The 14,481-nt window shown below is 32.8% G+C and overlaps 2 protein-coding genes across 8 annotated transcripts; both read left to right on the forward strand.

Moving 5' to 3' along the window:
• Positions 1-872: 872 nt before the first annotated feature.
• Positions 873-5,308, forward strand: LOC140962450 (histone-lysine N-methyltransferase, H3 lysine-9 specific SUVH1-like). 5 transcript variants are annotated; one of them, XM_073421353.1, is made up of 3 exons: positions 873-994; positions 1,399-3,847; positions 4,972-5,308. In XM_073421353.1, exon 2 carries the CDS (start codon positions 1,673-1,675, stop codon positions 3,797-3,799), a length of 2,127 nt encoding a protein of 708 aa, XP_073277454.1. In that variant the 5' UTR covers positions 873-994; positions 1,399-1,672; the 3' UTR covers positions 3,800-3,847; positions 4,972-5,308. The 5 variants fall into 5 exon arrangements, with proteins under 5 accessions (XP_073277454.1, XP_073277451.1, XP_073277456.1 ...); XM_073421350.1 differs by having other exon boundaries at positions 4,985-5,308; XM_073421355.1 differs by having other exon boundaries at positions 1,399-3,837; positions 4,985-5,308.
• Positions 5,309-6,971: 1,663 nt separating this feature from the next.
• Positions 6,972-10,659, forward strand: LOC140962452 (probable protein S-acyltransferase 4). Of its 3 annotated transcripts, none has more exons than XM_073421361.1 (6): positions 6,972-6,989; positions 7,266-7,555; positions 8,063-8,257; positions 8,564-8,872; positions 9,308-9,529; positions 9,632-10,081. In XM_073421361.1, exons 2-6 carry the CDS (start codon positions 7,499-7,501, stop codon positions 10,079-10,081), a joined length of 1,233 nt encoding a protein of 410 aa, XP_073277462.1. In that variant the 5' UTR covers positions 6,972-6,989; positions 7,266-7,498. The 3 variants fall into 3 exon arrangements, with proteins under 3 accessions (XP_073277462.1, XP_073277461.1, XP_073277460.1); XM_073421360.1 differs by having other exon boundaries at positions 6,978-6,994; XM_073421359.1 differs by lacking the exon at positions 6,972-6,989 and adding an exon at positions 10,390-10,659 and having other exon boundaries at positions 7,069-7,555; positions 9,632-10,087.
• Positions 10,660-14,481: the final 3,822 nt, after the last annotated feature.

The raw sequence follows: 14,481 nt of genomic DNA on the forward strand, positions 1-14,481 counted from the left end.
TTTTTATGCTAAGAGTATTACTTTTTATTGTGAATATCGATAGGGTTGACATGTCTCACAGATAAAAATTCGTGAGACCGTCTCAAAGAGACCTACTCAACCCAAAATTAAGGTTAGTTCAAATGGCTCCGATTATACTTTTTGTTCCAACCACATAAAGGGAGATTAATTATGTTTTCTCGTTTAATGAGGTTTTTTTTTTTTTTTTTTAAAGTTAAAAGTTTGGTGTTTTTTGACAAAATTTTTTTTATATAATATATCTATTATTATTAACAATATATGAGTACCTTATATCAATAAGAACGAGGTCATGATATAATTTTGAGTTTTCCTGAAATACTCGACATCTTATCAAACTAAACGCGGCTTTACTATATTATCTTTTACTAACAAATCTATTGACATCGTATATTTTATATTCTATCATTTCAATTTCACAAATTGATTCTATTTTTTTTTAATGTATAACATGCCTTTTTTAACCAAAAGTTAATTTTCTAAAGAAATTTTTTACAAGTATATTTTACCAATTTACATTTGGAAAAATTCAAAACAGAGTTTATTATTAGAGTAAGTTTGTTGTGAAACCATCTCACGAATCTTTATCTGTGAGACGGGTAAACCCTATTGATATTCACAATAAAAAGTAATATTGTTAGCATAAAAAATAATATTTTTTCATGGATAACCCAAATAAGAGATTTTTCTCAAAAAATAAGACCCGTGAGACCGTTTCAAATAAGTTTTTGCCTCATTATTAAAACCAAAAAAACAAAAACCTTCTTGCTAAAAAAAAAAAAAAACTCTAGGGACTTAAATGGGAAATTTAGAAAAAAAAAAAAAAAAAAAATCCCCAAAGGACTTAAATGGGAAATTTCGAAATTACTGCATCTTCGAATTAAATGGGAAAAAAGAAAAGAAAAAAGAAACAGTACAAAGTGCAATCGATTGTTCACTCGCTAACCAGATCCCTCCCTCTCTCTTAATTGTTTAGGTATTTTTTCAATTTCAAGATCTGTCTCCAAACCTTTTCAAATGAAGTCTGCAACCCGTGCTGTATAACTTTAATATTATTTTAATTTTACATTTATATATTATAGATATAGATGCATAGTGTCTGCAGTAGTTGGTCACCGTCTCAGGGGTTTCTTATACCTTATACGTGTGTCGAAGCAAAAAAATTATGTTTTTATCTATTTCTGAACTGGTTTTTGAAATTTTTTGGTGAATTGCATATGTTTTGTGCATTGGCCTTATTTTTTCTGGTTAAATTTCTTGTGGGTATTTGAAAGTTTCCACTAATTTTTGATTTACTGTTCATTTTTTTGGCAAAGTTTTATTTTTTGTTTGTCGAATTTTGCAGTCTAGTAACTAACTGTATCTTTTTTCATGTTTCAGGAAGCTGATTCTTGCAAAAGTTTCTTCGAGTTTGTACCATTGACCTTTTGAGCTCTGGTTTGTTTAGAGACATACAATTTGATTATTTTTGTGTTTTTGTTTAATTGACAAGATTTGATGCTGTATAGCATGTTGGTCGAAAAAGATTAGTTTTTGTTTTACAGCTGTGCGTGTGACATAGGATCATTGAGTAGTTTCTGGGGATTTTGTATGCAATTACATAAATATTTTTAAGCGAGTAGAACTCGTTAGTGGAGTGGTGCATTGTGGTTAGATGGAGCACGGTTTGAATCCACAGTCAAATCATCAGCCTGGGTCAATTGATAAGTCTAAGGTAATGGATGTGAGGCCTTTGAGATGTCTTATTCCACTATTCCCGAACCCACCGGGCATGCCTAATGTTCCAACTCCCCATGCCGCCCCCTTTGCTTGTGTTCCCCCTGGTGGTCCTTTTCCGCAAGGAGTTCAACCGTTTTACCCTTTTCTTGTTCCCAATGATCCTCAGCACACTGGTTATGGTTCTCAAAACCAACAAGGTAATTTTGGTCATGGTAGCACTATACCAGCTCCTGTTCCATTGAATTCATTTAGGACCCCGGCGTCTAAACCACATGGCCGCCGTGGTCGGCCAAGGAAGAACGTCAATCCATCCAAACCTCTTGCTGTGGAGGGTGATGAATATAGCGACTTGCAGAATGACCAATATGTGAATGAGTTTGGCTTGCATACCACTGATGCAGAGGCTTCCAATAAATCGGTGAGGCGAAGGGGCCGTCCAAGGAAGAGAAGGCCTGGAGATGGTGATGAAATTGATGTAGAATCTCTAGTTAACAGCTTCTTGGCACTCTTTAAGCTCAATGGATTTGATGACCTTACAAGGGCTAGTGGGGACAAGGAAACCGTTGGAACTATACTCTTGGTTTTTAGTTTACTTAGGAGAAGACTCACTCAACTTGATGAAGCAAATGACTTGACTAATGGTATTGCTAGACGTCCTGACCTGAAAGCTGGTACGCTTTTGATGACTAAAGGAATCCGGACAAATGCGACAAAGCGGATTGGGCATGTTCCGGGAATTGAAGTCGGTGATATTTTCTTCGTCAGAATGGAACTTTGCATAGTTGGATTACACGCCCCGAGTATGGCTGGAATAGATTATATGAGTGTTAAAATTACAACAGATGAGGAACCGGTAGCTGTCAGCATAGTTTCATCTGGAGGATATGATGATGAGGGGGATGGCGGAGACATGTTAATTTATACTGGCCAGGGTGGAGTGCAGAGGAGAGATGGACAAATGATTGACCAGAAGCTCGAAAGGGGAAATCTCGCTCTAGAGAAAAGTCTACATCGAGCCAATGACGTGAGAGTCATAAGGGGCATTAAGGATCCTCTTTCAACTGGTAAGATCTATGTTTATGATGGCTTGTATAGAATTCAAGAATCATGGGCAGAAAAAAAGTCGGGATGCAATGTTTTTAAGTATAAGTTGGTCAGGGTGCCGGGACAACCACAGGCTTATACCCTTTGGAAATCAATTCAGCAGTGGAGAGACGGAACAGCTACTCAGACGGGCGTTATACTTCCAGATTTAACTTCGGGTTCAGAAAGTCAGCCTGTGACTCTTGTGAATGACGTTGATGGTGAAAAGGGACCGGGTCATTTCTTGTATATTTCAAGCCTCAGATACTCGAAGCCTTTTCCGGCGTCTAAACCTTCTTCCGGTTGTCATTGCATGGGTGGATGTCAGCCCGGGGACACTCATTGTCCTTGCAATCAGAAAAATGATGGCCTTCTCCCCTATTCGTCTATTGGGGTTCTTCTGACTAGCAAACCCTTGATATATGAATGCGGGCAGACCTGCGCTTGTCCTCCGAATTGCCGGAACCGTACGTCTCAAGCAGGTATTAAAGTCCGTCTTGAGGTTTTCAAAACAAAGAACAGAGGCTGGGGGCTTAGGTCTTGGGATCCCATACGTGCGGGAGCTTTTATTTGTGAATATGCAGGGGATGTTATTAATGACGCCAGTGGTAGTTTTGGGAATGAAATTGACAATAATTATATTTTTGATGCAACCCGTCATTACGAGCCATTAGAAGCTGTCCATGATGATTCCACTGCTTCTAAGAAAGCCCCGTTTCCTCTTGTGATAAGTGCAAAGAACAACGGAAATGTAGCCCGTTTTATGAACCATAGTTGTTCGCCAAATGTATTCTGGCAGCCAGTTTTACGTGAAAGTAATAATGAGTCGTATCTCCATATTGCTTTCTTTGCCATCGGACATATTCCCCCCATGCAAGAGCTGACATATGATTATGGGAGGGTTCGGACCGAGAAAGAAGAAAAAGGAAAGAAAAAGTGCTTATGTGGATCTGTGAAATGCCAAGGGTACTTCTATTGACGATGGTACAACAAAAGTATTTGGTGCTCGAAGCTTTGGTAAGAAAAGGTTATTTGTTTATTTTTCTTTTTTTTGACACCTTTTAAATACCGAATATTATCTTTGCTATTTTATCATTTTTATGCTCTCCATAATGGTGTCATATGTTTCTATACACCTTTGGGGCATTTACAGAACTCATAATGTGAAAACATAGACTTTGGGCATTCCTGATTAGTTTTTCGTAATTTTTAAGTGCGCCTTGTTGTTAAATGCTCCTTTTATGAGTTTGGAAGAAAAGTTTTGATCTTAATCTTGTATTCAATGCATCGAACCGCAGAGATATATGGTTTTCTTATATGAGAAACTCTATAAATTTGAAGTTCTTGAAACAATCCATTGTTGATAAAAACCATAGGGAACTCGGAAAGCACTTTGGTCATTGGTTATTTTAGAGACAGAATGCACTAAGTGTGCTATTGATTTTTTTTTTTACTTGGAATCGAGATATTTTGGAATGAATGTCAGAAGACTTGTTATAATAGCCTTTTCAGAGTTGAATACTTTGTTACTTTTTAGTATTGTCTTAGACGATGAAACTTAAGATCCAGTATCTATGCTAGACTGCTAGTTATCTTGTAGTGTGCCCATTTTAGTTTCTCTCTTTAGCAAGAGGGAAGGTGAACTGTTGCTTCACACTTTCTGTAAAATTCCTTCTCTTTCAAGGGATGGAATTGAGTGTGTAGCGCGACAACATTCCCATTCCTCGCGCACGCATAATCCCCTCCACCCCCACACACCCCGAATTTCCCATGCTCGAAAAAAATGTAAGCCTGGTCTATCCAGTATTCATAAATTCATCTCATATTTAATGGTTCGTTCATGCGGGAAAGTATCTCTTCATCTGATACCACCTTTGCTAAATGACATCAATATGTCTGTGATAGCTCATCTAGAAGAGTTCCTCCGATACTGTCGCCTTAATGGCATGTTTTTGGCCATAGGTCTGGGAGCACTGTCCAAGCCTAAATGACTAGTCTTGTTGGTAAAAGAGCTTCCTAAATTTATCAACCACTCTACAATTTATTACGAAGCCGGTGTGGGATCATAATAACATAATATTGAACATATTTCAAAACTAGTCGTTCATAATATTTCAGCCAGAAAATTTTTGACTAAAATTAACGTATCAGTTTCATTTTGCAGGCGAGACGTCGACAACCTGATGAGAAGAACTTCCTCATCGTATGGCAGGTAAGTTTTTCGTGTAGCGGCCTATTTCTCGTTTTCTTTTGCTTCAACTGGGGTGGAAAGTAGGAAGGAGCATGCCTTCGAGTAGTACTAGGAATGTAAACGACTCATAGTTAGGATTCATCTAGTCTGTTCTGTACAACTGTGTTTCGGTTTTAGCTTAAACTTGGTGAGGTAGTGCTCATGGATTTCAGATTCTTCATTAATTTTTTAGCTGTCCTGTATTTTGTTTCGAGCAAAATGTCATATGTTATTTTATGTTGTCAAATTTCGTTTTTAGTCTCCTTTCTTTCTTGACGATATGGTGGAAAATGAGTAAAATTGTTAAAAAAAAAAAAAACAACACAAAAAAACAAAGATGACGTCGTAAAGAATCAAATATGTACCAAAATTTGTTGAGAGCGTACATTATTTCAATTTTGAATTTATCTCAAACCATTCCAAATTTTTTATATGTATGGAGCTGAAAGAAAATCTATTATTTGGAATAAAAGATTTTTGGTATTCAACTCATACGACAGACGTGTAACTCACGATTCTAAATAAAGAATTCAAGGTAAATGTTAGGATATTTTGAATAAATAATAGGGATATGGCGATCCGATTCATGTATATATAGTAAAAATTAATATTTTCATAAAAATTAATATTTTTAATATGACAAAAATTTGTGTGAGACTGTCTTATGGGTCGTATTTTGTGAGACGGATCTCTTATTTGGGTTATNCTCTTTTCAAGATAGACTTAAGCACGGTGATAATGTGCCCGCACGTTTGGGAAACACCAACAACTAAAAATAAATGTTGTTGATATAAAAATAATATTTTTTTTATAGATGACACAAATAAAATAATCATCTCACAAAATTAAGCTATGAGATCGTTTAAAAGGAATTTTTGTGTTAAATTTAATATTTTATATATATAGTTGTCAAAGATGAAGTGATAATCTATACAAGTTGACCAATGTCGTATTGTGCCCCAATGTGATCCGATGTTGTCTTCTTCAATTTTTTACAATTTTTTAATTTTGGCAAAACACAAGACATGCGTCCACCTATTTATTTATTTTTTTAAAATCGTTTTACGTTCTAATAGATCTTAAGAGTTAATTGCATTTGAATTATATGGAGAAATCAAAAGTACGCAGTGTTTGAAAATGATTAAATGAATGTGAAAAATTAAAAATCAGATGTTGATAGTATTTTAATAAATATGTGATTATAATATTAAAGTTTTTTTTTTTTTACCAGAATCACTTTTTGAATAAGAAAAATCAGTATTTCACGAGTTTTTAAATTTCAATTAAAAGCAAAAGATTATATATAATTTGAATTTTAAAATCAAATAAAACTGATTTTGTAAAGCAAAAAAAAGTCTTTTTTTAAAATGATTGCCAACTATATGTAACATGTGATGTAATACTTGGTGGATTACATTTTTAGATCATAATTTCCATTTCCATCCTATCTTACCAATTTTTGTAAGTGGAACTTTTCAATTTTGCATAAGGCAAAAACTTGTTTGAAACGATATTACGGATCGTATTTTATGAGACGAATATTTTATTTGGGTCATCTATGAAAAATATTAATTTTTATGCTAAGAGTATTAATTTTTTTGTGAATACCTGTAGGATTGAACCCGTCTCACAGATAAAGATTCGTGAGACCGTCTCATAAGAGACATACTGATAACATAAAACCCATTTCCTATAGTATATGAAAACTGAATAGTGAAAAATATTTTGTCCGAAAAAAAGGAAAAACAATACGATAGGTTATTTTTATTATAAAAAACAAAAATATAAGATTTATATAATTTTATAAAAGACAAAATTAAAATCTTCATATTACGAATAACAGCATATTTCCATATTCTTACCCGGGAAAAAAGGCCAGAGGTTGGAACCTCCGCCCCGCCTCGGAAGCGCAATCTGCCAGAAGAGAGAGAAACAGCGAGTTAGGTGACACCTTAGAGAAAGAATGTAACTGAAATCATTTGTTTATATGTATAATATATGATTTTTATAGATTTTAAATTAAGATTTTAGCATTCAGCCGATAATTCGAAAAGAACAGGAAATAAGTTAAAAAAAAGATTCAAAATGCAAAATAATTTAAAGACAGGAAGAAAATATTCTTCATGAGAAAATCCGTCTTCTTCAGACACAAAGAGAGCAGATGGAAGCTGTTTCTTGATCATCCCGTCTCCAACATTCTCTCTCTGTCTCGCAGGCATAACCCTCTCCTGCATTTTCTTGAAATCCAGACAAACAACTCATGAAACACTTGATGAATGATTGATAATGATGAAAAGACACGAGCTTTGAGATTTTTTGGCTGTGTTTCTCCATGTGGGCTATTGCCAAGAAACAGAAAGAAGAGGGAAAATAGGGGCTTCTTGTGGTTGGAAATCAACGACAATTTGAATTTAGCTTTGGGTTGTCAGTTTCTTGCATTGAATCTGTATGGACCTCGGAAGGCCCCATCCGAGGAGGCTTTATCAAGTTTGGAGGGGAAGCAATGTAATCTCTTCTTCTTTATGGTTCTTCTAATCGATAGTTTGTCGGGTATTCTTGAATCTGATACGTGATGTTTCTCGAAATTCCCACCCCCCCCCCCCCTCCCCAAATCAAATCTCTGCCTTTTAATGGGAGGTGGGACAACTCTTGGAAGTAAGATCAAAGTTATAAACTGCTTATTTTAGGATCATTACTGGAGTTATCATTTGATGCTTTGGACTTTACTGGAAGAGCCATTTTGATGTTTTCAATTGTGGATTTGAAATTCCCTGTTTGATTTGAATTTTCATTTGTTATATAGTAGATTCAGATGTACATCTGCTCCTGTTTGTATGCATGCTATTGTGTATTTCTTGTAAATATTTTCCTCATTACATCATTCCTAGTACTGTAAGTTGTAATGGAGCAAGTATTGATGGTGTCTATATATTAGTATAAGTTTACATTTATGATGGTTTTAGATTTGGCTTGTTCATTAATTTATATTGTTTGTTGTTTCACTTGTTACAGAAATTCTTGTTAGGGGGGAGATTGATCTTCGGACCCGATGTGTCTTCTTTGTTCTTGACAACGTTTTTAATTGTTGGTCCTGTCCTCGCGTTTTGTATAAAGATTCTGTTGGTCATTAAACACAACATCAAAGAAGGCAAGAATGCCAATCCTTGGTATCCAGTACTTATTGTGGCTATAGTGCTAACGTTGTTGGTAAGTGGACTGATTTTCAAGCGGTTTACAATTTTGTGTAGATCACCATTGGTAAATTTGGATTTTATACTTGTGCCATGAAGATAAAACTATTATGGAAATCAAGGTGCTCGACTTGAAGAACAGTTTTATATAAAAAATAAGTTATATATCATCGAATATTGATTATTTTACGTCGTTTCTTCGTCATATTTAATGCATATATATCACAATCTAATACAAAATATTCAACTTCTTAGATTTTGAAGATCTCTAAAATAGCCTTATTGAGAAGGATTGAACCATGATGCCTATGTGTTTTTGCAGGATGTATTCTTCCTCTTCCATACCTCAAGCAGAGATCCAGGAATCGTTCCTAGAAACACAAAACCTCCAGAATCTGACGAAACATTTGAAATAAACACTCCTTCAATGGAGTGGGTCAATGGTAGAACTCCACACCTGAAACTTCCTCGCACGAAAGATGTCGTCGTAAATGGGCACACTGTCAAAGTGAAATTTTGTGACACATGTTTACTCTACCGTCCACCTCGTGCATCTCATTGCTCCATCTGCAACAATTGTGTTCAGAGATTCGATCACCACTGTCCATGGGTTGGTCAATGCATTGGTATAGTGAGTATTCTGACGTTCTAAAACAAATTTTGATGGCTAAAGTATAATCATTTAGTATAGACGTCAGTTTAACTTTGCATGTCTTGGTGTGTTTTATGCATCTTATTGTTCCCATTTTTTCAAACTCAAATCCGATTATTCACTAACTGTGGTGGAGCAGCAGTTGCCCCTGCTATTTCTATGTGATTGTTTCTATGCACAACAATTGAAATTTGTTCAGTTGTGTACCGTAAAAAAGATTCGATTTGGGTTGAATCGTTAATATCAGCTGTAACCTTTCATGAAACAATTGACATATGGCTCTACACTAAATCTTGAGAAACAGTCTTGTTTTATGCTTTCTGGAATTGCTATTTTCAACTAATTTTTCGTCATCATAACGCACATAATGCACGTGTAAGTGACAGTGTCATCTTTTGTTGTGTATTTATGCAGCGGAACTATAGGTTCTTCTACATGTTTATATCAACATCGACGATTTTATGCATTTATGTTTTTGTCGTCTCTTGGATCAACATTGTCCAACCTAAAGGCAAAGTATTTAAAGCCATGTCGAGTGATGTTTTATCGGTTATACTCATTGTTTACTGCTTCATTGCTGTTTGGTTTGTTGGTGGCCTCTCAGTTTTCCACTTCTATCTGATTAGCACGAATCAGGTGAGTTTTCTTTCAAAATTATGCAAAGTAATCACCTTTCAAATTCAGAAACTGTAAACAACAGTCCGTTTATTCCTAAATTTTAAATGTTTACATATGCAGACTACATATGAGAACTTCAGGTATCGATATGATAAAAAGGAGAATCCATATAACAAAGGGATGATCAAGAACCTCAAAGAAGTCTTTTTTTCTAAGATCCCACCTTCAATGAATGATTTTCGAGCATTTTTTCGCGAAGAAGAAAGTGTGGTTGTGGAACCTACGGATCATGATTTCATGGTCATGGGAGGTATGAAAAGCTCCAAAGAAAAAATCGAACTTGAAATGGGATCATCAAAGCTCGATGAGGAACACGACTTAACGCTTCCTGAGATTTTGAATAATCTGGCATATGATGATACAGTCGTGAAACCAAGGGAAGGAAGTGAAAGAACTGATTCTGGCAGGCTCATCGTTCCTATCGAACAAGAATTGAACGATCCCACGAACAACTTCACTATAGAAGTTGAGGATAATCTAGACGAGAAAACGCAAGATGTAACTATCTGAACAAAGGTCAGCATCTGTTCAACTTGTTGAATATACAGGTAACCTTCCCTGTTACACTCGAAAATGGTAATGCATGTCAGTCAAGCATTAGTTAACTTCAAACATTGTTCCGAATGTGTGATTTCAATCAACATGTTAAGCATTCTTAAGATCACAGAGTGAGTAATATGGCGCTCACGATATGTTCTTGAGCAGTTGAGCGGACACATAGTCGTAAACTGTTTAACGACGTACATATATGGTGTTTTTATTTCCAATGTCGCTCCGTGAGATAACCATATGATCGTTTGTGTTCGATGATAATTCAGATTCATGCCCGAGGAGATTTTCGTTTGTCCAAGATTCATTGCAGTTCCAAGCTTGCAGCAGAAATATTTGAACTTCTATAAGATCCCTTTGTTGAGAAATAATATATGATGATCAATCTTGCAACACTGAGATTAAAAAGTGTAGATAGGCCAATTTATAGTGATTTTTTCTGTGTTGTTTTCAGTTTTCCCCCCACTCGTTCTTCCTGTGATTTTAATTTATCCTTGGAATTATTGTTCGATGCAAATTCTGATTCAAGAAATTATGTGAAACAATTGGTTTCATTTTTATTGATAAATATGCCTCGAACAACTCTGACAAGTAAATATAGTAAAATAAATTAAAAAATTTAAAGTGATTATTAGATTTTAGAATTTAATTGATTTGATCAAAATTTCTAAGATAGAAATGATACAACTTGTAAATTAGAAACTAATAATTGTTTAAGTGATAATGTCTCTTGTGAAACGGTCTCACATATCTTTATTCGTGAGATATGTCAACTTTGTTCATATTTACAATAAAAAAATAACACTTTTGAAATAAACATAATAATTTTTCATAGATGACCTAAATAGAAGATTCGTTTGACAAAATTGATCAATGAGACGTCTCACGAGAGTTTTTGTGATTGTTTTATCATAGATTGAATTTTTTCAATTCATGGTAGATAGATAGAATAATCCCATCCATGGTAACATGAAATGGAGAAGGTCGATGTCTTTTAGTCCATTCGATAATATGATCTTCAGCTTGGAGTGAAATCTTGAATTCGAGACTAAATTATAATAATAAAAACAATCCTAATAGAGGGAACAATATTTAATTATTGCAATACATAGCTATATGTACTATGATTAGGTCTCTTGTGAGACGGTCTCACGAATATTTATCTATGAGACGGGTCAACCCTACCCATATTCACAATAAAAAGTAATACTCTTAGCATAAAAAGTAATATTTTTCATGGATGACCCAAATAAGATATCTGTCTCACAAAATACGACATGTGAGACCGTCTCACACAAGTTTTTACCATGCACTACAATAGCGTAAATGATTAATCAAAAACACTTCATATTAATCTCTTAAATTTTTGAAAAATTTTAGAAATTAATGATTGATTTAACTGATTATTTAACAATTTTTTGGTGGTGTTAAAAATAATTAACCAGGATTTTATATTGGTTAAGTAAATAAATCAAGCCAATTGAATCGATTTTGAGAACGCGTAATAGGGATTAACATAGGACATGACGTGATTTTTCTCAAATTTATCTTTTGAAAATTTATTTATTTATTTATTTTACTAAAAAAATTGTTTATAGTGATCCCTCACCACCAGTTGCATGTTTAAACAATTGAAATAATTTTTAAACATATTAATTTTTATTATTTTTAAATTGAAAATATAGGTCTATAGGTGTTCACGAAAAAAGAAATTAAGTACTTAGTCACATAATTTTTTACCAATAAATATAATTGAAATATTTATTTCAATTATATATATATATATATATAATTACTTGCGAAACAATGAAAATTATAGAATAAAACCCTCTGCTTTATGAAATCATACTATATTTTTTACTACACAAATTCAAATAATATGATTATATATATTTGTATATATATATATATATATATTGTAACGGGAGAACCCGTAACCGCTATCCGTAGGTGTACACAGGATAAATCTTCTCGTTGAACTCGTTATTCTGCTTACGTCAATCATATATATGCGTACACGACAAACATGCATAAGTTTCCGCTCAAAGTTCATAGAAACCACCAAGTATGTTCATGTAATAAATATTCTTGCAAATTGTAGAGTTTTCCGTGTATGTAATATAATTATTTGACTTTTTTTGCCTAAGTTGGATTTTAAAGATTAAAATATTTTAAAAGTAGTATACTTTCATCGCCAAACATCTCTATTGATGATTATTAAATTGTAGTTTTATTTATTTATTTATTTAATATTCATTTTCAGCATTTATTAAGAATCCCGATATTTGGCTTCACTAGACAAAACATATCCTCTCGCTTGGAATTTTCTTCTAATTCACATCTGTGACTATGACAGGAACATTCAGCCAAAGACCGAGACAAGATAATTAATGCCCATCACACACACACACACACACACACACACACACACACACTTTATTTATGTATTTACTGATATAATTTTGAATAAAAATCGAGTTGATTTATCTTTAAATTTTATTTCAATATTAAATTAATAATATCATAAAAAACTGTTGTATTTGTAAGACCGAGTATTGTTGTTTTATCAAAAACTATAGCTGGTGGTAATACTGCAACTCAAAATACGTATAGATTATTCTACTCAGCAGATAATTACATTCTTTGTCATCAATTAAAATTTATACTAATTGTAATTCTGAACTTTGCCGCTATATCAAAAAATATAGCTGCTGGTAACGATACGACTCAAATATTTTAAACCGCACAGCAAGACAAACAACATATTTGGATTGTTCTTTCTACCATAGACAATTATTGCACTCAACAATATTTTATTTTTATTTATTTTTAAAAATATTTTATAGATTAAACTCATAATAAAAACAAAATTATTTAATATATCTTGTATTGTAGTAAATTGAAATTGAAAAATAAATAGGGACCAATATTATGTTAAACACAATTATGATGTTCGAAAGATAAAGCTAAAGACAATTTTTTTTTTTTTAAAAAAAAAAACTTGTTTACTCGTTGACATTGACCGATGCTATTGGATAAGACAAAAACTTGTGTGAGACGGTCTTACGGATCGCATTTTGTGAAATGAATTTCTTATTTGAGTCATCCATGAAAAAAATTTACTTTTTATGCTAAGAGTATTACTTTTTATTGTGAATATCGGCAGGGTTGACCCGTACTCCTTGGATAAAACCCATGAATCATGTTTATTTTTATAATGATAATATATATAATACAAACACGTCTTAATAAATCACCAAAAATTTAAATACTTGTTCACGAAATATTGAAATATGCATGAGTCATGACTCGGGCGGATATCAATTATATGATCGAATATTTGTTATTTCATCAAAATAATCTATAGTTATCGATAATAATATAAACAATTTTTAATTTATACAATGACTAAAACATCATGTATCTACTATTTCGAACAAAGAAAATATTCTCTTTCGAACAAATATTAAATTCAGTTACATAATAGAAAAGAAATACTTTGAAATAGGTTAATGTTTTAGAATTCAGACTTAAAGACTGAATATGTCATGCAATTTCATAAGTATTTTCCCTCTGTGAAAATCAACTATTCACTTGGCTTCTCAAATTGTTAAAAAAAGAAAACGATTTTCGTTTCATTTTAGCGACGGAATTAACCGTCGTTAATGATCTTTTTTTTAGTGATTTATATTGGATGGATTTGGTAGATTTTTCAATAAAAAAATTACGTTTAATTCTTGTTTTTAAATATTTTATTTCCTTACGAAAAAAATTATAATAAATAACGTATTGGATTCAAAATAATAATAATAATAACATGGACACAAAAATAAATAAGAAAATTTACAATATGAAATACTAAATATCTTGAATTTCTATCTTCCATAAACCATTATTTATAATCGCAATAATTCGAATATTTATTCTTAGCATAAAATATAGCTCGAAAAATCGACTAGAAGACATGCAGAATAACTAAATTAAATATATTTTTCGTCTATTTAAAAGTAATATGTCGATGCAATATGATTAACGATGTACGAGTTAAACAAGACTTCCAAAAAATACCTATAGGAGTCACTATAAATACAAGCTTGATCAAACAAATTGTATCTTGTAGTTGACAACAAGTTTGTTTAGGTTTTATAAAAAATATTAGAACAAAAAACATTAAAAGGTGGAGCCAATGTATTGTAACATTTGATGTTCTCTCTTGAAAATCACAAGATCGAGGCTGAAATATAATTAAATACTCATAATTACAAAGTTTAAATAATACAAAAAAATGAAAACCATTAATTTGAAGAAAAAAAATTGAACCAACAAAATAATTTGATATATATATATATTAAAAAATTAAA

The sequence above is a fragment of the Primulina huaijiensis genome, chromosome 17, assembly GCF_012295235.1.
Source record: "Primulina huaijiensis isolate GDHJ02 chromosome 17, ASM1229523v2, whole genome shotgun sequence".
Lineage (NCBI taxonomy): Eukaryota > Viridiplantae > Streptophyta > Magnoliopsida > Lamiales > Gesneriaceae > Primulina > Primulina huaijiensis.